The sequence below is a fragment of the Corvus hawaiiensis genome, chromosome 6 (assembly GCF_020740725.1).
Source record: "Corvus hawaiiensis isolate bCorHaw1 chromosome 6, bCorHaw1.pri.cur, whole genome shotgun sequence".
NCBI lineage: Eukaryota > Metazoa > Chordata > Aves > Passeriformes > Corvidae > Corvus > Corvus hawaiiensis.
Genome location: NC_063218.1, coordinates 63,681,197 through 63,705,623, shown reverse-complemented (window position 1 = coordinate 63,705,623; position 24,427 = coordinate 63,681,197). Strand labels below are relative to the sequence as shown.

General features: G+C 44.7%; 2 protein-coding genes and 1 long non-coding RNA gene across 12 annotated transcripts in view; 2 read left to right on the top strand and 1 right to left on the bottom strand.

Moving 5' to 3' along the window:
* SHANK2 (SH3 and multiple ankyrin repeat domains 2) overlaps nt 1–24,427 on the top strand; it is a 279,072-nt gene that overhangs the window by 243,102 nt on the left and 11,543 nt on the right. For 7 of the 10 annotated variants that reach the window (XM_048308457.1, XM_048308455.1, XM_048308456.1 and 4 more), the window contains 3 exons: nt 16,423–16,553; nt 17,034–17,145; nt 18,201–20,598. In XM_048308457.1, the coding sequence (XP_048164414.1) occupies nt 16,423–16,553; nt 17,034–17,145; nt 18,201–20,598 (2,641 nt within the window). Of the gene's footprint in view, nt 1–16,125; nt 16,186–16,422; nt 16,554–17,033; nt 17,146–18,200; nt 20,599–24,427 lie in introns of all 10 variants that reach the window. The other 3 variants (XM_048308452.1, XM_048308453.1, XM_048308460.1) reach the window with 1 other exon arrangement.
* LOC125328188 lies at nt 634–6,185 on the bottom strand. The gene is made up of 3 exons (XR_007204585.1): nt 6,104–6,185; nt 2,370–2,447; nt 634–1,237 (listed from the first exon to the last, which is right to left on the bottom strand). It is a non-coding gene; the product is annotated as an uncharacterized LOC125328188 (long non-coding RNA).
* Nucleotides 6,216–11,787, top strand: LOC125328187. Its single transcript, XM_048308463.1, has 2 exons — nt 6,216–6,300; nt 10,639–11,787. Exons 1-2 carry the CDS (start codon nt 6,222–6,224, stop codon nt 11,496–11,498), a joined length of 939 nt encoding a protein of 312 aa, XP_048164420.1. The 5' UTR covers nt 6,216–6,221; the 3' UTR covers nt 11,499–11,787.

The window sequence follows — 24,427 nt, the reverse complement described above, 5'->3', positions numbered from 1 at the left end:
CCAAAGACCCACCTTCCCTAGATCCCTACTGCGCAATCATCCCAGCACTGATGGCGAGGCAGGGGGCCAGGTAGAAATAGCAGTGCTATTTTAATAGTTTCCATAAATGTATTTTTGTGTACAGAGAGTTTGTTTGTGTTGAGCTGCACTTTCTCCATGCTCCTGTACGTCATTTTGCTTCCCTAGATTGTGAGCTCTCCCGAGCAGGGGCTGTGTCATTTCCACCTTCTCATGGAGTCTGGCCCAAGGAAGAGTCTCCCACTTCCCTGAGCCCCTGGGTGGTAGCTGGTGAAAAACAGGCTGTGTCCTGCTCTTGGAAGAGGCTCAGTGTCATGGAAAGGAAATCTAGGCTGTAGGCAGTGTCTTCTCTCAGCAGGGAAGCTTTTCCTTTTTAACATTTAATAGGACGAGATTGGGTTATTTTTCACTCTTTATTTTCCTGCTCTTTCCTGACCTCCTTTCAGGTGGTTACCACAGGCTCCAGCTAGGGATATTTGCTATTCTCCATTCAGAGAATATGACAGGATAAACCACATTGCTGCTGAAAAATATGTTTCGGCAGCATATTAAAAAAAAAAAAAAATATTTGTGTTATTGTGTAAAGTCTTCTGTCAACCAAAACTTCAGTTTTCTGGGTCAGAGATGGAGCAGGCATTAAGATAAAAAGAGTGACTTTTGTGGTTCTGTCTGACTGGTCTTGTTGGTTATCACTGCAGATGAGTTCTGGTTCATTGGGAGAGCAGGGGAAAGGAAGGCAGGGCAGGACATAGGCTGTATTTTTTGGTATTCAGGATAGAAGATAGGCTGTCTGTGTCTAAAGAGATAGGTGATAAATTCCTTAGGTTTGGAGCAGTATGGCACAGGCAGTTCTGTCATTTTACTGCAGTTACAAAGCATGAATCACTAAAAGTTACCTTCATCTATGCCACTGACTTTCTGCTTGCAGTAGTTGCCTGACTCAGAGGTAGCTTCCAACCTTGAAACGCGTGTGTGGAGGGGTCGTGTTTCCAAACTACCTTCTGGATTTTGTGGGATATGTGGGATGGGGGAGAGGTGTTCTTCTCTCTTGTGCCTTGTAGTTTTCCAAGGACTGTTGTGTGAGTAAGTTATGGCAACGTGTAAACCAAGAGTTGTAGCAGCAACTTGTTGGAGGCAGCACTTAAAATGTGATTCCATTAATACTGAAGAATAACCAGGCTATTCGTGCAGCAAATTGAAATGAAGGTTTGAAAATACTCTGGAAATGAAAGATGAAGAGAAAAATTTGAGGTCGCAGTTTTCATCATCACCATGGGAAAATAGGTATCATTGGAGCCTCCAAATTAATATTTTAAAACTTTAAATTTAACTCTGTTCATAAGAAGTTTATGCAGCTGGTGGAGAGCTTGGTTTTAAATGGCTTTTCCTTGAGTTTTTGTTTTGACTTTCCAATAACTCCATGTGGAGGGAGAATTTTAAAATTATATGATCCTTAAGGAACACATCCATACACTAAGATCTGTAAACGTCTAGATCCATGATTTAAAAGTTTCCTGCTCCTCAGCTTGCTTTGCTGCCAGGAAATGGGTTTGATTTAGTGATTAATTTGGGATTTTCAGTGAAAGCTGAAGTGGACAGTGTTGAATTTTAAAACACCTAACACAAAAATCCTCTAAGAGAAGGGGCAAAATGAAGAATAGAGCAGGTTAAACTTCCACAGCGAAATGGGAATGACAGGATAAATAATTCTTCTGCATTAATAAATATTCTGCTGGCAGTGTCACACGGGTGTCAGTTGTGAGCTAGGGGTGGTGCTTTGTTTGTTCTTAGATTCAATATGGTAATCAATATAAAATATTGATATATACCATATACTGATAAAGTATGTGTGTTGGTCCTGGTCTTTGGGGTTTGGTGTGGGCTGCAGTACCAACTATAAATAAAGGATTTCCTCCTTTGAAGGGTTTAGATTCTGTCACCACCTCAGAAATACAGAATTACTGTGATATCATCAACACAGAATATTGTTACCCGGCATCAAGTCTTACTGGCATTTGAATAGAAAAATATCAGTTGATGGCATTCAAAAGAAATATTATTAGCTCTGTCTGCAATAAGCATTCCCACTTCATCCCATTCCTGTTGTCCATTGTTTCAAAGGTGGCGCCTTCCAATGGCATCTGAAACAATGAAATTGCAGAGCAAATACATATAGATGAATGCCAAGCAGTGGATTAGCTCTCAGTGTTCTGTTCTGTTTGAAGAGACCACTCCCAAAGCCGTCTGGGTTCAAAACTCACTTTTTTATTTCACTGTGGTGGAGTTGATGATGGAGATTTGTCTGCAGGGAACAGTGGAAATACCCCCAAAGCAACTTTTACAGCACTCACCACGTCAGCTCCAGTGATAGCTCCCAGCATCTGCAGTGCTTCTCTGTAGGAAGAAGGTTTTCAGATCTTCACCAGACACTGCATTTGAGAAGATGAGAGCAGAAGGCATCAGGCTTCATGAAGAATTCTTGAAGGTTATCCCTTGTAAGTAATTGATTCGCATTATGCATTTGAAATTCTAATGAGGTGGCAGTGTAGTAATGAGGAAAAGGTTGTCATCGGGCTGTCATTTATCTCAAGCAGAAAGCAGTGACTCTGGGTGGAATTTGTCAAGTCTGTGTGAAGAAATGCCAGCCCCATTTGTGGTTGGCGCAGCGAGGTTACTGATTTTATGGCTTGTAGTGTAACTTGGGGGGGCCCACAGCAGTGTAAGTGTAGGATTAGGACCGTGGCTACCATATAAGTACTTGTAAAACTCTTTGTGAGAGAAAAGTATTGAAAATCGGCCTGTTTCAAAAAGGGAATAGTGCTAAACCTGTGTTTTCCACCAGAAAGAACTTGGCACCTAATTGGCAACATGCTGATTAGCAACTTGTGGCACAGAGTCTAAACTTAACAGGTACCTCCTGGTACTAAAGACTTCTTCAGACCAGGATTTACCTTTCATAAGGTGCTTTAAGTAACATTTTGGAAACACTGGGAATCCTGAGCAGAGGCTGCTTGAGTCTCTGTGTGGGTGCTCTCATCTACACTGTTATTATTTTGAATTTATCAGGTTATTCTTGAGGATGTAGTGCCCTGTCATGATACTTTTTTTTCTTTACTACAGGACCATATTGAAAAGGTTTTCAAAACCTTTCTGCATCAGCCAAACAAGACAATGGTATAAAAGAAGTTGGAAGAGGAATTGTAAGTGTTACAGAAAATGTGGGGTTTGCAGCATTTGCAAAGAGACACATTAAATACGTTGGTTTATGTGAGTGTGGCTATGCTCAGATATTACCAATTTAATATCTAAGCGCATATTCAAAATCATGAGGGCTTGAGGAGCAGTTAAAATTGCATGTGTTTCCCAACATGGCACAGTTAGGGCAGTGGAAAACTCTTTCACCACTTTTAATGTGTTCTCTCTCTTTTTCAGGAGCCAGGGAGATGAAGGACTTATCTCCCTCATCTCAAAACTCCCTTTGCTGCTATTTTTTTTTCTTTTTCCTTCAAATGTTCACATACCCATGTTAATTAATTTCTAATCTAATTAAAAATAAATGTGTTTAGATAATTCCTCATAGTTTGTTTGGTTTGTCCCCTCGGTGTGGAAGCGTGAGAGTTGAGTGTAAGACCAGAGAAGGCTGCAAGTATTTTAGATCCTCCACTTCCTTTTTGGTTTCTTTGAGTTGATTGCCTTTCTTTTGTGACTAGGCCAAATTTTCAAATGCTGTCTCTTAAACAGAACATCAAATTGCCACTTAAATTCCACCTGGCTTGCAGGGTAGGAGTGGGTATTGACTATATTCTCTGCTTTGTTTTTGTTCTTGAACAGAAACCAGTGTTAGACAATGACCATTCCTCTTTCAAGGTAGGCTGAATTGCAAGGCTTCAGCATTGCAGGTGTATTTTAAATGCCTGTATCATTATTTCCTTAATAATGAACATGCTGTTAAAGAGCTGGTACTTGAAAATTGTATCTCTAGAAAGGAATTTGAACATATCAGTTTTCTGCCTTCCTTAAAATTACTCTTGATGGTGTGGTTATAATGCGTAAATGTGACTTGTGTGTACTAATGTGAAGCTATTTTCAGCCCTAGAAACACAAATAAGGCTTTCTTTCAAGAAAGTTTTGAGAGCTCTTTATTGTGAATACCTACAAAGCATTTTCATGTAATGGTATTTATAGATACTCAATGTTAAATGATTAATTTTAGTTGCTAAAGTTTTTATGTTTTATTGCTTTATTTTTTTTTTCTTCTTTTATTTTATTTTAGAGTACTTTGTAGAATTTACAGTATCCCAGAGAACAGACAAGTATTTTTACTTAATTTTTATAGAAGGAAAGTGTTTAAAGTGCCTTTTGTGTTTGACTGTATTGCAAAGCGCTTCTATTATTTCCTCATTATGCTGACTGCTAAAATAATATTCTCTGCCTGTTGTTTGCAGAATGGTAAATGTGTGGTTTGGGCATTGTGACTCAAGCACAATACTGCAAATTGTTCATCTGGGGTGGGGCTGGAAGAAGTTAATTCCAGATTAAAATGTAGTGGTGGCAGATTGGTGAGGATTAGCCTAATTGTCCACATGAAAACTCAGGTCATTCCATTTCTGGATATTTTTAACTATACAGGACATAACTGTGGGCTGAACTTGTTGCTTCTTCCCTTTAATTTTTGATCTTACACAACAAATTTGGATTTAGATCTTAACTTTTAATGTTCTTACCCTGAATCCATGCTCTAGCTAAGGTTGGTCTTCAAATGCTCAGTGGTGTGTTGAAGGCCTTGTTATACTTCACCTACTTTTAGTCTTTGATGAATTTTTACACATCCGATCCTGTTTGAAGAGCTGAGAAGAAAGCCCTTAGTTCTCAATGGGCACAGATCCGTTTTTAACCATCTCCAAACAGGAGTCACCTGTTTTTCCCCCAGGGACACTGGAGCTCTGCTCCTCAGGTGAAATTGCTCCTGTGCCAAGCAAGGTTATCAGATGAACTCCTGTGGTCTGACCAAGCTCTCTTTTGAAATCAGTAGGTTCTCACCTGCCCATTAGCACTGGGAAGATGCCCTAGAATTTTTGTTCATCTGCTTCTTTGAAAGCCTTGTCCAGATCCCCAGACCCACTGTTGCCCAAATTGTCCTTTAGTAGCTCTCCCACCCACAGACATTCCCCCTGAAGCTTTTATCCAGTTACTTCCCAGCTATTCTTTTACAAATTCATCAGGGCAAGGCCTTTGGCATATATATGGGAAGTGCCAAAAACCTAAAAGGAATGCAGTGCAAACAATTGCACCTACTTGATTCAGATGCTTTTTTCTTTTTTCTTTTTTCTTTTTTCTTTTTTCCCAGATATGGAAAATTAATTATATGCATAATCACTTCATGCTAAAAACAGGCTACTTGTAGTTAAAAATAAAAGAAATTGGAAAAAAAATCGAATCCATAAGATAAAAGCAACACTACAGCCATATTTTTATGTCGTTTAAAAGGATCTCTATGCATTTTTAATAGGCACATGTGAAGACCACTCCTTTAGTTTTGGTGCTGCTTCTGTGACCCATTTTTGCAGATTATTGACAAGGAAGCAGATTTTATCAGCTAACAAAGGAAATTAAACAAAACCTGCAAACTCGTATTTAGGGAAGGAGATGGAACAAAACCCTTGTGTGGGCAGTGCCTGACCCTAAGGGCTGTGTGCCCAAACCTGTTGCCACCAAGGAAGAATGAATGCCCTGTGTTCCCATCACTTTTCCAAAGGAAAAATGCATGTGCCCAATATTTGCCTGCAGATGCTGGACCAGGTGGGTGATCCTACAGCACTGAGGTGCCTTTGGCATTGTCTGAAGTGTTGCATAATGCGCCTGGTACAGTTTCTGTCTGTATCTATCTTAGGTATTTACAAGGCACCTATCACCTTGGTACCTAAGCAGTTTGAGAAATGCACCCACCCCAGGAGGGAGGATGAGATACAGACAGAGGCCCAGGCCCAGAGCAGCAGAGGCAGGGCCCGGGAAGCTCCCCAGCTGTGTTCCTGCTGTTGTTGAGCTCCTGGCCCACTTGTTGTGGCCAAGGAACATCTCCACCCACCTGTCTGTCAGCAGGAGGAGACGGTGCCCCAGCCCTCACGCGCAGCTCCGCTGGTGGGCGGTCTGAAAAGGAAAGATAATGGAAAAGGCAACGATCCGGTAGCAGAGGTGAAACAGGAATGGTGGGATTTCAAAAGGAGGGCTTCTTAAAGAGCAGCACATCTCAGGGGAGGGATCAGCTGCCAGTCCAAGTGGCAGGTAAGGCACAACACAGGCATAAATCTCAAATGTTCTTTGGTGAACAAAAGTTAAAGAAATACTTCTGATGTCTCCGAAGTTTGTGTATATCCAAAGCCCTGCTCTGTTCTTGGCCTCTGTCTAAGTCCTCTACCCCTGCAGCTGAGTCAACCATTCAGTAGTTCTCTGTGTATCTCAACCCAGTAATTGCTACAATCCTAAACATGCCTAATGACCAACACAAAGGACTCCCAGTGGTAATGAACGTTGTGGTGCGAGGAGACCGCATGGAATAGCAGTGCTCCAAAATAATGGACATATTCATGAACCTAAAGGCTGGAATAAACTTGGCTTTGATCAGCATGCTCAGGGCAGGATGGGGCAAACCACAGCTCTCCCCTGCAGGCACACCTGGAGCAGCTCTCCTGTGGCCTCCAGGAGCACTTGCTGATCCACCATGTCAGACCAGGCTCTGTGTCAGCCCAGGGAAACACCCGGACAGGCAGCAGGAGCAGAGAACCTGTCTGGCAGATTCTGCTCCGCTGCAGAAACAGAGAACCTGTCCATCAGGGGAGAAAGGGAGATAGCCAGGACTTGGGTGGAGGCTCACCAGTTCCTGTTGTATGGACCCCTTTAATACCAGATCTTTTTTTTTCCTTAAACACAGCAGAGTCAGTGAGGTCAAACAAAAGACAGCCTTCAGAAACCTGTGGGTCCCAGGGGGCTTTTTGGAAATAGCTGTGTAGTACCCACTAAAGCTGAAGTGCAGTGGGTCACTGACTTCCAGATGTTTCTGCTCCCTTTAGCCCACGTGCATGCTCCCTCCTGAGTCCCTTCCTTGGTCATTTAAGGATGGAAATGGAAGTCCTGTCCTGGCAGAGCAAGGGACATGAGGTTAGCAACGTGAACCTTGGAGGCTACAGGTTTGATGGCTGCTATCACTTGCTATAAAGATACCTGTAAAAGACAGAAGTGACCTATTTTTCCTGTAAGTTGCATCTAGCACTGTGAGCAAAATGCTGTGTGTAGGAATGGTGTGTCAGGTGGAAATTGCTGGAAAGATCAGGGAATCTGACCTCCTCCCTTTGCTTCACACCCAAGGAAGCTAGCTGTGCTTCTTTGTACTCACTCTACTTAAAGCTTGAAAAGAAAGAGATTTGGTTTTTTTTAAAGCAAATTAACAACCAAGTGAGGTCAGCCATGTTGGTGCATGGTTTGATCCATGGCCGATTTTGACTTCACAGTTGTAGTGGCCTCTCTCTCTCTTTTTTTTGGAAGTGACCCCTTTTCCAAGGAATTAAAGGCATTTAGTTGAGGTCACTCGGTCAGCTGTTCAAGCATAAGGACAATTTCTGGCTGAACCCAGTTTTGCAGTGCCCCTGCTGTGCCTGGCACACCTTTCCCACAGCCCCAGCCTAGGCACTGGTGCGACCAATCTGACCAAGATCCACCTGGAGTTTAGGGTGACTTTTGGTCACCAAGGAATGGATTTCTTGGGCAGATACTCACACGTTCATCCAGGTGCTGTCAGTCAGTGGCCTCCAGGCAATTTTCCCATGATTGCTGCTTAGCAAAGGAAGGTCTGTGGAACGCCATGCCTGTAACACACTCTTGGTTCCCCATGCCCCATGGCAATGCTTCCCAAAGCATCCAGAAACCGGAGCTGCTGAGAGATGCTGAACACCTTGTTACAGATAATAACAGCTATGGTTATTCCTCCTTCTCATTGCCAGCCAAGTTTACCAACCTAACCTAAAGCCTGTGCATGTATTCATTATTCAGAAGTATTCGCCAAGAGTTTCTGCAATTCACCTTCTGCCCAGGGGTTTTCACAGACTCTTTGCTTGCGCCCTTTGTCGTTTGTGTCATTGGTCACCTATTGCCAGATGCTGTTCTTTCAGCTCTGAAAGGCTGAGAAGGCCAATTGGGAGGATGGCAAACATTTCATAGGACATAAGGAATTTTGCAAAAACTGATTATTGTGCTTTTTCAGAGAAATTTTTCTTTACCAGCCTCTGGCAAATGTGTAGACATGCACAAATAACAAAGGTGTTCTGGTCCCCCTGAATCTGAACAAAATAGACACAGTGATACCATTTACAGAAGTATACATAAATCAGTGTGGAGTCTGGAGGTTTTTGATTTCGTTTTGCTTCTGTTTTTGACTTCCAGTATAGTTTGGTTCTACTACTTACCAGTTGTTAGGCGGGCTCTGTTTAGAACACTTGCCAGGTAAATGGGGTTTTCAAATATGGGGTATTTTCTGCTGACATGTTAAAAGAAATGCCAAGACATTCTGTATGACCAGTGGCTCTACCAGAATGAGTATTTATGATCCCTTACCTCACTCTGATTCCATAGACTTTAACTGAAGTGTGTGTTTGCTTTGTGTGGTACAAGTAGGTCCCCTGTTTTTTTGTTCTTTTTTTTTTTCATGTGTACTCAAGTAGGAAATTGCTGAGAAATAATTTCATGGTCCTACACTGTAGTTGTTAAGAGAGCTTTGCTAATGAAGGAATGCAGCTATGGCTGTTGTAGGCAAAGCAGGAGAAGAATTGCCAAGGAAGAAGCAGTTCTTAGTTAGGTTGATATACAGTTCCTTTCAAATATCCATGGAGTGGAAGAGCCAATGATTGCATGACAGTTTGTCCCTAAAATTCATTTTCATAAGGAGCTCATGCCTTTTTACAAATACAATCTCATCCTCACTTTCCATAAAACATGCAACTGGACAGTCCAGCCAGACGCAGAGACAATATGAATACTTTGAATGTGAATACTTTGAAGTAGTGAATATGCTAAATGCACGAATAATATCCATTATTTTAGCACTTAAAAGTCATCATTCTATGAAGTCACACAGAATCCCTTTCAGAGCACCATAATATTGCAGGCACTTGGGTATAGAAAGAATGAGTGCCACATTGTGGTAGACAGGGATTGAGATACAGGAGGGGGGATCCTTAGGTCTGTCAGAAAGATTTTTTCATTTCATTATATTTCACATAAAATAATTTTTTTTTTTTTAAAATCGAACAAAGCCCTGCCCTGATTCATAAACAGAACCAAAAGTATGGTTTAACATGACCTCAGCAACACCTCACAGATATAAGCTTACAGCTTTCACCGAGGTCTGAAGAGCAGTATTTCAAAAAGCAGAAATTAATCCTTAACAAAAAAAAACCCCAAGAAACTTTTTCAAGGCTGGGATGCCAGAGAGTAGGCACGGCACTGATCTGGCACTGAGGCCACTGCGGTGTGAGCAGCAGCAGCCTGGTGGGGTCACGATCCCACAGACAGCAGTGCTTCTCTGAGCCGTCCCTTGCCTGAGCGTGGGGAATGCAGGGCTTTGGGCTGCCTCCTGCAGCACTTCAGCCACACTGCCCCAGGGCCATTTCTGATGACCAAATTGGGCCCCTCAAAAAAAAAGTTTAAAAAAAGAAGTGGACTCATTTTTTTTATCTGAAGTAAGTGTACAGAGTCCCGGCCACAGCCTCACGTAATCCAGAGCGGTGCAGGACACGTGCCACTGTGAGCCGGTGATTCCTGCGGCTGCAAAAGCCTGAGCCCTTCCTGCTCTTTGGGAGGGCATTTGTCTCTAGAGTTGCCACGGGGGAGAGCTTGCACCCAGATTTCCACCACACACCCTCAGGCAAGGGAAGACGTGGCCAGGGGAGGGCAAAACTCAGTTCATTTCCAGGAGACAAAGAGATCCCGGTGAGCAATGCCCTCAGATAGCATTTCCTACTGTTTGGAGAAGAGAGCAAGGAAAATCCGGCAAATGTTGGGGAGGGCATTGCTCGCGGGATAAATCCCATGGATGGCCACCGTCGTGCTGCAGCAGTGACTTGGGAGAGATTTTGGGTGGGGGTGACGTGAGACGTCGGACAAAAGTGAAGATAGCCAGCAGTGCTTCAGAGCAACAAAGGGCTGCCCTCAGCCAGTGGTGGAGCACATCTGGCACCCCAGGAAGCTCAATTGGACCCTTGGCCCTGAGCTCGTCCCAGGGATTTCTGACTGACACCACTGCAGTGCATAGGTGAGCTTCTCGCTAGGTTCACTGACATTTCCTGTCACAGTCACGCTGAGGGGAATTTGGTAGCTCCTGCCTTGGGATGCAGCATGGCTGTGTGTGTTCTGGGTACAGGACAGTGTGCATTGAGACCAAAAGTGCTTAATGACGCCAATTGCCACGTGCCCAATGCAGTCACTAAACTTTAGTCCGCCCTTCTGTTTGCCCAAACACATACACTCTGGCTTCCCAACTGGCTTCTTTCTATGTGTTGTCCAATGCATGTAGATACCTCCATCTGCCTGGCCTCAGATACAGTGGTTGTTGCTCCTCTATTTGATTGCCAGATGTCACTGGGGAGCAAGATGGGGAGGTTCCTGGATCCTCGGGGCAAGCCGGCCATCACCGAGGGAGCTCGCTGTCCACGCCGGCCGAAGAACAGGAATCCTCGGTGCCTGCCTCTGACGAAGACTCGCCGGCCAGGACCACAGAGAGCTGGCAGTGGCCGCTGTCCTCGTCTGAAACGCACAGCAACGTTGGGGAGGATTTTGAGGGATTTCAAACGCCGGCGCGGACTCCGGAGTGCACCATGGACATACAGTCTCCCGGGGATCAGTCACTCAGTAGGACTCCTCAGTTTGAAAGTGACTCTCCTGAGGAGGAGGGAAATGATGAGATGAATGAAGAGCGCTGCGGTGTTGAGCCTGTCCCTAGGGATCGGGGTTGGAGAGGGCAGCCCCAGCTAACAGAGGGAGAGAAGCTGTTGATGGAAACCAACAGTAGGATTGTGCAGCTGCTGGAAAATATCAAGAGGGAGCATGCACAGTCCATGGGTCTCATGTCCCAGTCCATGGGCCGTATGGAGCTGCAGCTGGGCATTGTGGCTACCTCCACAAGAGCCATCCATAACTACCTGTCAGAGATTTTAGCTTTCCTCAAGCAGCCGAGGACGCAGGTCCTCGAAACGCGCATCTCCCAAAGAGCCACCCCCCATGTCGAGTTGACGTGTGCCTCGACATGGACTGGTGAGGACGCAGTGGCATCCTCCACTGTGTGCTTACCAGGGGCCGAAGGGACGAGCGACTCTCGCGACCCGCCGCAGGCCACCCTGCCTTGTCGCAGTGGCCGGCTGCAGAGAGCCATAACCGAGAGGGCCTCGCTGCCCATGCCTCCACGCCAGGCAAAAGGGGGAGGGAAGAAAAAATAACCACTCCATAGGATTTTTAGAGTTTTTTTTAATGTGCCTGTCCTTTTAATTCTTAGCCATAAGGCCATCGGTGGCAGAGTTCAACCATTTCCTACATTGGCTAACATTGTATTCTGGCTGACTAGATTAGTCTAACATTTTGTAGTTTATATTTGCACTGTTAACGATGTGTGCTGCTGGTATTTGAAGAACATTTGCCTCTGTTCTTTCACTTTAACTTCATACGAGCATTTTTTTACTCTGTGCCAGGCATTCATTGCTTTTCTTACAAATACAAGTCATTTCTTGAGGCAGCTGTTTTTTGAGTTTTCTTTCTCCACTATCCCACCCCCTCTGAGCAAGCACTCGGGACTTGGTGGTAAGTATAGAGGTCTTGGCAATACTCGCCTCCCAAACTGTGTTCGATCAGTCTTTGCCTGGTGTTTCTGGCATGCCAGCCTGAGGTGTTGGGGTATAGCCTGTACTGGATCATGACCATTCTTATCCTCTGTGGGTCTCACCAGCTCACTTCCTAAGACCCTCGGTGGAGCTAATCCACATGTCTTGGCTATGTTGTACAATAAGTAATGTTGCCAGGATCATACCTCATATTTCTCTTTTTGGGGGCTGTGTAGTGATGTGCCACCAGATCTATCTGGGCACCTGACTCTCGTTTTCAAAGTTCATTTGATGATGGATCTGGTGGCTTGATGGGCAGCATTATACTTTTTCCTCTGAGAGAGTCTGGGGATTCGGAACAGGAGTCACTAAGCAATGTGTTCTATGGGGATAAGAGCCATCTCCTGCAACAAATCTATTAGGAGGAGACTGTCCCCTGTAATTATCACAGATACTAATTACTTAAGAAAAAGAAAAAGAAAAAAAAAAAGCAACTTGCCTAGCAGCCAGAACTCTTGAGAACGTAAAAGTCATGACACGCTGTTGGGTACTGTGCTACTCTGTCTGTGATTAAGAGCTTTTCATCAGAGACGAGACCTACATCTTGATAAAACACAACTACTTTCTGTGCCTTTAGGCCATCCAATTTCCTGAGGGTTGGCACCCTGAGCAGGGCACGGGTCCCATTGGTAACCCAACAGGGCAGATGGAAACGCACTTTGGCAATAAATTACTTTATATCTGTTGGTGCTGCCTCTCTCGGGGGAATTTAATATAGTGGCACTCCAATTGCTATATGCATGCAGAGGCATCAGACTGGCTTTTACATGTGGTATCCCTAACAGTTGTCTGGAAGGATGCTGCTTCCAGGAGCCCCGGGAGCGGTGGGGACAGGTTCTCACAGGTGTAGCATGGCTCCTGTGTTTGACTCTCTACACGCCGTTGTGACTTCTCGGGAAGGTGCAGAGCAGTTTCTATGGAAAATGCCAGGGAATAATCATAAGGCCTAAAAATCCTCTTCTGTGACTGCAGCTGAGCCGTGCTCTCTGGCCAGTGAGACATAGACTCTTCTCCCCTGTCTTCCTGTGAGGCTGAGGTTATTCAGAGCAAAGTGGATCAGAGTTTGTTACTCTACCAGCCGGCCACAAACTGCTCCTGTAGAAGTGTGTGTGCGTGTGTGCTTGTGGCTGTACTCTGCTGAACGACCGGTTCAAGGAGGAAATGCAGCTGGCATGGCCAGCCTCCAGTGCAGGCTCTTCCCACATTCCTTCCTTTCAACCTTCATCCAGCTGCATTCCTTTGAAAAATCCCATTGGAGGCAGGCTTCTTTGGGCCACTCTGTCGACACACCTCACAGCAGATGCCCATTTTTGCATCTGTTTTGTGGCTTTTTTCTCTCTCTTTTGTCAGGGTTATTTGTAAAGTTATCCTCAGACAATTTCCAACACGAGCTTGTGAGCTTCCCCTCTCGTTGGTACGAGGAGTGTGTGCTGCAGAGTATTTGAGGTCACGAGGAGGTTGGGAGGAGAGCTAATTAGTGAGCCTGACAAATTATTCCAATCTGAGTATATTTGGAACATGTGGTTCTGGTGCAGGAGGAGTTTGCACTCTGGTGCTGTGGAGACGATCAGCTCAAGGCACAGGCGGGTGGCCCAACACATCTTCTTTCTCTGGGGTGAGTCTGAGTGCAGCTAACTGCAGTTCAGCCAGTCCATTTCCTTGGCCTGAGGAGCACGTTTGATAAGGCAGTGAGGATGTTTTTGTTTCACATCGTGCTTTCACTCCAGCAGGGTGGGGCAGTTGTGGCCAGGCGTTCAGATTTTGACGTTGCCCGCAGGACCCGCCATGTAGCTGCCGCTATTTAGGATCAGTCTCCACATGCTGGCTGCTTCTGTGGCCTCACATTTTTTGGTGTAGCTCCAAAATGACAACCTCCACTCTACCTTTGCTTTCTGATCCAAGGGCAGTAGAACAAGAGAAGGAGCTGTGCAGTGCTGCCGTTGGAAGTGCCACGCAAGGAAGCCCTAAAGAGTTCCTTGCAAGCAGCTCGAGCTTTAACCCGCCCTCCTGTCCCATTTCTGAGTGCTTTGGCTAAATGTGGCAAATGGGGGCAGCTGTAGGGTGAGAAGGGCTGAAAACCTCTCTACAGACAAGAAACCTGCAATAAACTCACGCAAAACCAGGGGTTTTTTCCCCACATGGAAATAGTAGATGGTATTAAGAATTGGTACCAACTGATATTTTGGTCAGATCCAAAACTAGGATCTGACTTCTAGGATTGTCTAGGAAAATCAGTGCAGTTGGAGGGTATGTATGTTTCATCCCCAACAAATATTTTCATGCTTTTCCAAGTGTCTGTCATGGCCTCATCACTCTTTCCCTGTAGCTTTTTGTTGTCTGAATGGGTATCTGGTTACATGTGTCTGTTCAAAATAAAGGGGATCACTTCTTACATGGTATAGTTCTATTTCTCATGTGCAGATTTTGAGTGCTTCAGTTTCCAAGGCTTCCTTCTTTCTGTATCCCAAAGACCAGTTGTTTGGCTTCTGGGATGAGAACAAGGGTGGGAGAGTCTTAAGAGAAACCTCTGCCCGGTCGAAGCTCTTGGTGATAGATCCCCTGAGTACCATTCTGCAGTCCAGCTGTATTTTTGCTGTACAGGGTAAATGTTCATGGTTACACCGTCGCTTTCTGATGCCTTTTGCTGAGCAGAAGTGCAGATATTTTTCTTTCAGACGTTTGTATTACAAAGCCTTATGAAATGTGACGTGAAGTTGGTTTTTATTTTTGAATACATGTGACGATATTAAGATTTTTTTTTTCCTTTTCTCCTTCCACTGGATGATTTAAACCCCACAAAAAAAGATAAAGCAGACCAATGAAAAGACTTGAATGCTAACTTCAATTGAAAAGAAACAGCAACACTACTCTTGTGAGACAGTTTTCAGCAGTGTTCAGCTTACTGGTCCTGCTCAGCCTTTCCTTTCCTGCCTGCTCCCTGACCCTCTGTGACACTGAAATATCCACTTCTAGGACAACCTTCTTCCTAACCTGAAGGCTTAAGTTCTTCCCTCTCTTCTTCTCCCATTTAAAATATCATCCTTGCATCAGCCAGATCTACTGTTTAGAGGGATCAAAAGCTCTTTTCCTCCTGCCTTATTCCCATCCATATCAATATCCAGGGCCCTGAGTGCGCTGCTCTCCAGCGAGAGGTAAAATTTAAATCCCTGAATACAATACTTGGGATAGTAACACCAGCTCTAGATCACCAAAAACCTGGGGGTTTTTTAAAGTCTGTAGTATCCTAATAAAGTAACTATCCTTGTTTGACAAATAATCAATTATTTGGGAGATGGATCCAATTGCTGAAAAGTAGCATTGCTCTGACTTGTGTTGCGGAAGCCTAGGAGCCAGGCTGAGGTGTTCCACTCACAGAAACACCACAGGCTATGCAAGTAATCCTAATTTTGGTGAAACTTCAAAGGAAAAGACACTAAATTAGCATGATACAGGCAAGCAAATGCAATGGAAGGCATAGTAAGGACAGCTGTTGGTGTGATTCCAGTTTGGATTCTAGTAGAGATTCCAAACTCAAAACTCTCCTGGTGGCTTGGGCGAGTGATTTAATTTCTCTATGCCTTGGTTTCGTAGCAGTAGAAGGGGCAAAAAAAGGAGCTGTCAGGCAATAATTAGTTGATTATACTGTACTTTGAGGTCTTCAGTGTGAGGGAGTAACATTTTGTATTAAATGCTGATGGACCTTGTTCGTGACCAAAGTTGGAGACGGGGCTAATACCAGCACTCAGCTTTGGAATATCCTGATTAAACTTTTCCCTGTATTTTACCATCACATCATGCAGTAGATCAGAGTCCCAAATCCAAATGTTGAAGTTCTCATTCAGATTTGGACTTTGCCTGTTTTTTGGCTTGCTTCTGACAACAACTAAATACATTCCCAAACTGTACAGTTACTAAAAGAAATTTAAAAAAAAACCAAACCAACACATACAAAAGTATCATTTAAACAAAGGATGCAGTTAGCAGTGCTAGCCTACAAGTCCAAGAGCGTGAACAAATCAGGATGTGATTACTTAAGGAGAATAGGCATAAAAGAGCACTTCTGGAGTACTTGTTAATGTCCAAAATATCACTGAAATTCTGATGACTAAGTACAGTCTGCTTATCTCTATTTGAAACAGTGCTGTACGGATTCACTATTTCTAAAGGTCTTCTTTCCATTTCTATATAGATATTCTCCCTTCACATTTTGAAGGTTTGAAGAAGAGGATTGTTTTTCGAGTCACACTAAGTAAACATTAAATGCATGCAGGCTTAAAACTAAAGCATGCATGTTATGTAGCAGCAATTAAAAGTGCTCGGCTTGCACGACTTATGATGCTCAAGCGTTGCCTTGTTAAAATGCCAAAAAAACTTTTTCTTTGCATTTTTTTGAAAAGTAAATCTCTTCCTTTGACCTTGCAATACTTAACTGTTCCATTTCTTTGGACAAGTGGTATTTATTTTACTGAATGCTTTTATATTACAGATAAGGTGGATGAAATAGTGCCAGTTTCCAAGCCATCAAGAATTGCAGACAATGCAACTGTGGACTCAAGAGTGGCAACTATAAAACAGCGGCCTTCTAGTAGATGTTTTCCCTCAGCTACAGATATGAATGTGAGTGGGAGCCATGAAGCACTGCTTTATTCCTACTAATGCATCTAATTCCGTGATTAAATAATGCACACTGCTTTGTTAAGGGAAGAATTGATGTTAATACTATAGCACCTATTAAAAATTAAACCCCAGAACTCTGAAATTGCATTATTCAAGTGCAGAATTTGATCTTACAAAACTTTGTGTTTAAAAAAAATTATTGGTTTTGTTGCATTTTGGACATCTTTTTCCATAACCCACCTTAACCTGTTGCCTTGTAAATAATATCAACAGTCTTCACTTACAGCTGCTGTCCTTTTATGACCATCTAAACAAAGCCCAGGCTTCCCTTCCTCTCCCCCTCCTCCCCAAAAACAACCCCAGATTTATTATTTCCCATAAGAATTCTCGGTGGAAGGGGTAATGGATGAGGCATTATTTCCACGTGGGGGAGACTTTCGTGCTTTAATGCTGTTGGGGTTTCTGTTTGCTCTCTTGTAGTCCATGTATGAGAGACAGGGTATTGCTGTGATGACGCCCACTGTCCCAGGGAGCCCTCAAGGTCCTTTTCTGGGTATACCTCGGGGTACAATGAGAAGACAAAAATCCATAGGTAAAATGCCTCTCTTGTATGGTTTTGTTCAGTAATCACATCCTTCTAGTAACTTTGCTTCTTTCCTAAAGTGTGTTTCTCCGACATCTTTAACCCCAGTGAGTGACTGTTTAATCTTTATACACAGCTCATAAGAAAAGAAGTTTGTGTGTAAGGTGATGTAATTTCCACATTCTGCTTGGCAAGTATGGAATTACAATTTGAATGTTTTCTTTAGAAAGTTCCCTCTAACAAGGAAAAAAAAAAAAGATCAGTTAAAGCTTTTGCAAAAGGGCAAAACGTTATCCTTTTTTTCCTTGTTATTGAAGTGAAAGCATCGTAATGCTGTGTAGTTTAGAAAGAAATCCTGTTGATCAAATGGACTAAAATTCACCTCTTCTTTTCACTTCAAATGATGGAACTAGGTGATTTTACAACAAAGAAACAAAGCACAGACCAAATTTGGGCTTTCTTCGTTATTGTTAGTAATCTTAGCAGTGACTTTTATCAATTTAGAAATGCATTATGCCGATGTAAAATTAGCATCCAAACTATCCCAGTATTACCCAGTTTATTTATGTTAAAAGCCATATTTGTAATGATATAATGTCATCTTTTGAAATGCAACATTATAGGGTTTTTTCCCCAATGGGATCTTCACAGTCCCCTCGCTAAATTTCAATTGCATCTTAAAAATCCATTCGATTTCCAAGTTGCATTTGTAGAGTGTTAGAGCAAGGCAGAAGTGACTTTTCTGCATAGAATCTCCTCCCTGTTCAATAGTTTTCAAAGAAAATGTGCTTTTCTACAGCCACCTTGATGACACATAAACCCCAAACATTTGCCTAGACATCAGTTTAATTAAAATTCCGTAGCATCCTTTCCAAACCTGGGATGTCCAACAGGAAAGAATGATTATGGTGGGAATCAACCTAAAGGCCTCTTTTGGAATTTTGCTTACTTCTCGTGCCACAGGAAATGCACCCTGGAATTTTTGGGGTGGATGGAGAAATAGTGCAGTGTGAGGGATCCTGGTGGATGTGGCAGGGTTTTAAATGCCCTCTCTGATTTTTCAGGAATAACGGAGGAAGAGCGGCAGTTTCTGGCCCCTCCTATGCTGAAGTTTACCAGGAGTCTTTCAATGCCTGACACCTCTGAAGATATCCCACCACCACCACAGTCCTTACCTCCCTCACCACCGCCACCTTCCCCTTCTCTGTACAACTCCCCCAAATCCCTGACGTCCCGGAGCTACGGAACGATCAAACCTCCATTTAACCAGAATTCAGGTGCAAAAATCTCTTTGGTTAGGCCCGAGAGCGTGGGGACGATGATCAGGGACAAAGGGATCTATTACAGGCGGGAGCTGGACCGATACTCCCTGGACTCGGAAGACCTGTACAACCGGAGTGCCGCAGCTCAGGCGAATTTCAGGAGCAAGAGGGGCCAGATGCCGGAAAACCCCTATTCCGAGGTCGGCAAGATCGCCAGCAAAGCAGTTTACGTGCCGGCCAAGCCAGCCAGGCGGAAGGGGATGCTGGTGAAACAATCCAACGTGGAGGACAGTCCAGAAAAGACCTGCTCTATTCCAATTCCAACCATCATCGTCAAAGAGCCATCCACCAGCAGCAGCGGGAAAAGCAGCCAAGGGAGCAGCATGGAGATCGATCCTCAGTCTTCGGAGCAGCCCGGCCAGCTCCGGCCCGACGACAGCTTGGGAGTCAGCAGTCCGTTCGCAGCAGCCATCGCAGGGGCCGTGAGGGACAGGGAAAAGAGGCTGGAAGCGAGGCGCAATTCCCCGGCCTTCCTCTCCACAGACCTGGGAGACGAGGACGTTGGATTAACGCCACCAACACCACGGATGAGGCAGTCCAAGTTCACCGAGGAGGCAATGTTTAGCAGTGAGGATGGTTTCAGACAGCTCATGTCGCCATCTCCGATCCCCGCCCCCAGAGAGCCCGAAAACCTTTTTAACAGCAACGAGCCCAGCAGCCAGAGCGACTCAAGGACATTGAATGCTCCGTCCAAAACGAAAGGTACTGACAACAGTACGGCGCCAGCCAAGCCCACGAGTGCTCCCAGCTCGGATAGCTACGTCCACCCGGTCACAGGGAAGCTGTTGGATCCAAACTCGCCACTTGCCCTCGCGCTCTCTGCCAGGGACAGAGCCATGAAAGAGCAGACACAGCAGATTCCAGGCAAAGGGGACGCTGTCAAAACCGACCTTAACAAACCGCTTTACATCGACACCAAGCTGAGACCCAACATGGAAACGACTTTTCCTGTTACTGCCACTGTCACCAGGCAAAATACCCGCGGCCTCTTGAGACGGCAGGAGACTGAGAACAAGTACGAGATGGATGCAGGGAAAGAAAAGAAAGCCGAGGAGAAGAAGAACATGTTGATAAACATCGTGGATACCTCGCAGCAAAAGTCGGCTGGCCTGTTGATGGTGCACACTGTGGACGCGGCAAAGTCGGACGATACGCCTGAGGATGAGGAGGAAAAGGGAACCGAGACGGAACCGAGCCCTGAAAACTCCCCACCGGAGAGGCCGGAGGGCAGCGAGGAAGCGGAGAGCGAGCTGAGTGTCCCTGCAGCACCCGAGCCCCCGGCTTCTCCCTGCAAAACCATCATGGCCGCCAGCTCCGTGGACGACCCCGTCATCCTGCCCTTCCGCATCCCCCCGCCGCCCCTGGCCTCGGTGGACATCGACGAGGAGTTCCTGTTCACCGAGCCACTGCCCCCTCCCTTGGAGTTCGCCAACAGCTTCGACATCCCCGACGACCGCGCGGCGCCCGGCTCGGCGCTGACGGACCTGATGGCGCAGAGGAAGAATGGCACCCCTTCGCCCAGCCAGCCAGCAAACTCCTTGGACGGCAAAAAGCAAGCGGGTCTCTCAAACTGTTTGCCTGCCTCCTTCCTGCCACCCCCCGACAGCTTCGACAACGTCACCGACTCCGGGATCGAGGAGGTCGACAGTCGGAGCAGCAGTGACCATCACCTAGAGACAACCAGCACTATCTCAACAGTGTCCAGCATCTCTACCTTATCCTCGGAAGGAGGGGAGAACGTGGATACTTGTACAGTCTATGCAGATGGGCAAACATTTCTGGTGGACAAACCCCCAGTACCTCCTAAGCCAAAAATGAAGCCCATAATCAACAAAAGCAATGCACTTTACAAGGACGCGCTGATCGAGGAAACTGTAGACAGCTTTGTGATCCCTCCTCCCGCTCCGCCCCCGCCTCCCATCAGTGCCCAGCCCAACCTGGCGAAAGTCGTCCCCCAAAGGACATCCAAGCTATGGGGGGACGTGCCAGAGGTGAAAAGCCCGATTCTCTCAGGCCCCAAGGCTAATGTCATTAGTGAATTGAACTCAATACTCCAGCAAATGAACAGAGAGAAATCCTCAAAGCCAGGGGAGGGATTGGAGTCGCCGACTGGAACGAAAACTGCGAGTCTCAGTACAAGGTAAAAGTAATTAACCAAATCATTTTCTAAAAAGGCTTGACCTCTTTTTTTTTTTTCTCTCCACCCCTTTGCTGACTTCTCCTGTAAATCACGTAGATTAAAGAAGGGTGTACTTTTTATTTGCTTAACGAATGGTCTGTGTCAAACAAGAATTTCTTACACTGCCAGCATTTGTGTTGCCTACATGATAGGACAGGAGCTTTCTCAGTCTTCAACTTCAAGGCAGTTTGCACAAACCTTTCAGTTGTTTTGATGTGAATTTCTTAGATTTCTCTTTTATTTTTTTCCTCTTTAGTTTGTTTTCCTTTTAAAATGTGGTGATAATTTAATTTTGCTTCAGTCCCATGAGGTATTTTGGCTTCAAACGGGTAAAAAGTGTTTTTGCCAAGGGTTGCTTCGCATTCGCTGTGTGGTGTCATTTGATTCATGCTGAGACCTCTCCTAACCTACTTCATCATGAAGTATTTCAGAGAATTGCTCGTTAAAATCACTTTGCACTGTCCATGTTATTACTAAATCACATCTGTATGGTATGTAGACATAATGTCATGAAATCCACAGTTACTCAAAAAAGAAAGGTAATTTTGTTAGTTTTATTAGGAGACTGAGGTATTTCTTTTTGCAAAAATGCTGTGCTGGCATTTTGTTTTTAAAAAAACCCGAAGTGGCACTTAAGTAAATTTTATTAGAATTATTCTGGTGGTTAATAAATATCTCAACCTTTGGAAAGCTGCTGCACTTTGCAAGCATAAAGATAATTTGTTTTTAAGGGAAGAGGGTCTCTGCTGATTGCAAAGATTGCTCATTCAGAAAACCGTGTGATCCACAGGCTCAGCATCACACAGTTAGATATTATTTCCTGCAAGATGGAAGCCATCAAACTGGTGACAGGGAGGGAATTCAATTTTTAGAACTGAGAAATGGGAATAAAACATGAAAATTCTGTAATTCCTCTCAGTGGCACTTGAGTAAACAGAGCAGAAGTTGAGTTGGCTCTACAGGAAAAGCTTTCATACATTAAAAAAAAACCAAAACAACATTATTTTTGCTAGATGTTGGTCGTGTTCCTTGTTAAGCCCCATGAACACGTTGTCTGTAGCTTCATGTGTATAATATTATTTATCAGCTTTTATTTTTAAACTGAAAGGTATTTCCAGGTTACAGTGGAGATCTTTAGCATCCCTATTTTATTAGAAAATAACCGAGGCCACCAACTACAATGTACTGTAAATATGTCGAGGTGCTCTCATTACTGAGAGGAAAATGAAAAGTAGAAGTGAATAGAAACACTTGTCAAAATACATTTTAAAAGGTATAAAGGGTGGGGAGAAATTGAAAAACTGTAGCACTTCACTAGAGAAAAGCAAACTATTATGTAAGCAAAAGTAGCCCCATATGTTGTTACCTTTCAGAGGAAGATCTGACTTAGTGTTACAAATTTATGCTGCTTTTCTATCCTTGAGGTCTTTTAATTTTTCTAACTCAGCTTTGGCAAATTACCAAGTCTTCATTATGGAATACAGAGGCTCAATTAGGGGGAAAAAAATCCCACCCAAAGCATTATTGCGGTGGGGCTGAAACCCTGCTTCTCCCCTGAAAAGTAAACCCAAACACTCATCTTTGCAAACTGGAGAGAGGATTCTGGGATGTACCAGGGCCAGAAGAGCCATGAGGGAATAAATGGGATAAGTTGGCAGTGGCAAAGAGCAGCAAAACTCTTGGCTGTCATTTGACTGTGGGAGAAAACGACACCCCCGCAGAATTCCCGGTGGGAACAGGAGGCAAGAGGGCTGGGTTTTGTTTCCTGCCGTTTTCCAAACTGATGTGATTACTTCTCAATTATGAGCTGAGTTGAAGCTGCTAAAACCACCAGGAAGGGTTGCTAAGGATTTCTTTTTTAAGCAAATAATAATCTGGAGATAGCAGAAGAGAGCCAGCAATCCACAGATGCTGGAAGTGTGTTTGAGAAGGTGCTGCAGGCAGTGTCTTTTCATCTCAACAAGGGTAGGGCAGAGAGATGGAAATGGAGACGTTCACTTGTGGATTCAGAAGCCCTGTGGTTTCTTTCACTGCTTTTACTCCTGCTTTATCTCTCTAAAAGTTAAATAAATTACAGCCTTTCTAACCCAACCGCACAACTGACACAATTTTTTACAAAGCTGTCAAATATTATGACCAAGGAATACCATCTTGTGAAAATTTCGAGTGTAAAAGCTAATGTTCAAATTTCAAAGGCAAAATTCCTGGAGTTTCTTGGTTTTTTTTTTGGTCCCCCTAATGCTCTAAAACCTGTGACAACCAATTGTAGAGCTTGCAGCCCTTCCCCCACGAGCTAGCATTAGAAAGGGACCAAGGAATTTTGGCTCACAAAAAGCAGGGATTCTGCTGAATTAAAGAACGACTTGTTAGCTCTGCCAGCAGAGCAGTGATGATAAATGAGCCTGTTCCTATCCTTCAGCCAAGGAGAGGGATTGGGAAGTGTTATAAATAGGAACAACGTTCGCAGGCTCTCTTGGGAGGTGTTCACAGCGCAGGCAGCCTGATGAAATTAAAAATACGTATCAGCTTATGGGGCCGTGCATAAAATTACAGACCAGATTGGAATCTGAAATCCCACTAGGAACTCTCTTTGCACAGCCAGTAGATGTAAAACTGGGGTTCATTCGAGGCAATTGCCCTGTTGGGGTGGCACAGGGGTGAATTAAACTACAGATAGCTGGGTAATGGCTGGCTGCAGAAACCCATAAAAGTACCTTCGATGTGTGTTTTTGATAAAAGAGGATTAGGAAGAGACCATTTCTCAATTATTCCACTAAAACCACCCTAAACTTGCTTTTATTCTCTGCACCTTGGTTTAGTGATCGTTTTCCATGGTGTATTTATAGTTTTCCTGTGGTTCTTATGGAGACACCAAGCTTCAAGATTTTTAAATACAGCTTGAAAACACTTGGCTGGAAACCATCTGCTCCTCAGTGGCAGTGACCAGCCCGTGGGATAGGGAAAAGGAGCCCACTAGGAGAAGGAAAAGGAGGAAGAAGGGAGAGGATGCGCTTGCTTACCTTGTACTAATTAAAGTGTAATTACGGGGTTTGATCAGAAGGTTCAGGAAGAGAGCTCCAGATCCCACTCCCAATTTTGGCCACCATTTACTTTGAGAAATTATGGCCATCAGTCAGGGTGACAGACGTTTCAATCTGGTTTATCCGTGTCCTCCTGTGGGCGAGGAGGACGGGACGTGTCCACCACAGTGCCATGAATACAGCAGGGCTATAAATCCACTTGAGAGGCCCCTGGCTTTTCTAGGGAGCTGATGAAAGAACTGGGAGAAGAGCAGAGCAGGGCTCTCACTGGGAGAGGGGAGGAGTGTTTGCTCTGCCTGTGACCCGGCAGTCGCGTAGCAACGTGACCATCAGGTGCCAGCCCCTGAGATCCAGGGGACAAAGTCAGCGTGGCTGAGGCAGGATAAACCCAGTGGCTGCCAGGGACACACAGCTCAGCCCCCAGGGAACACAGCATCTTCCCTCCCTCCCTCCGTGCCTCTGGAGCACTGAGAAGGGATGATGAACAGCAGCTGCTGCTGCCCTCCACCAGCACCGCACCAAAATGATCCATGGCTTTGCCGGAGGGAGAAACACTTTCTGTTTCTGTGTTTGTCCAGCTGTGTTTGCACAATCCCGTGGCTTCTGGGGCACATTGGCATCACTGCTGGTGGTGGGAAATGCTCATGATAAATGTGGGAGTTGTGGGGAGTGCATAAGCAGGTGGAGTCGAGTCCTCTAGGAAGAATAATCTGCACTGTGCTGGAATAACAAGTTTTAAAAGTGAAACC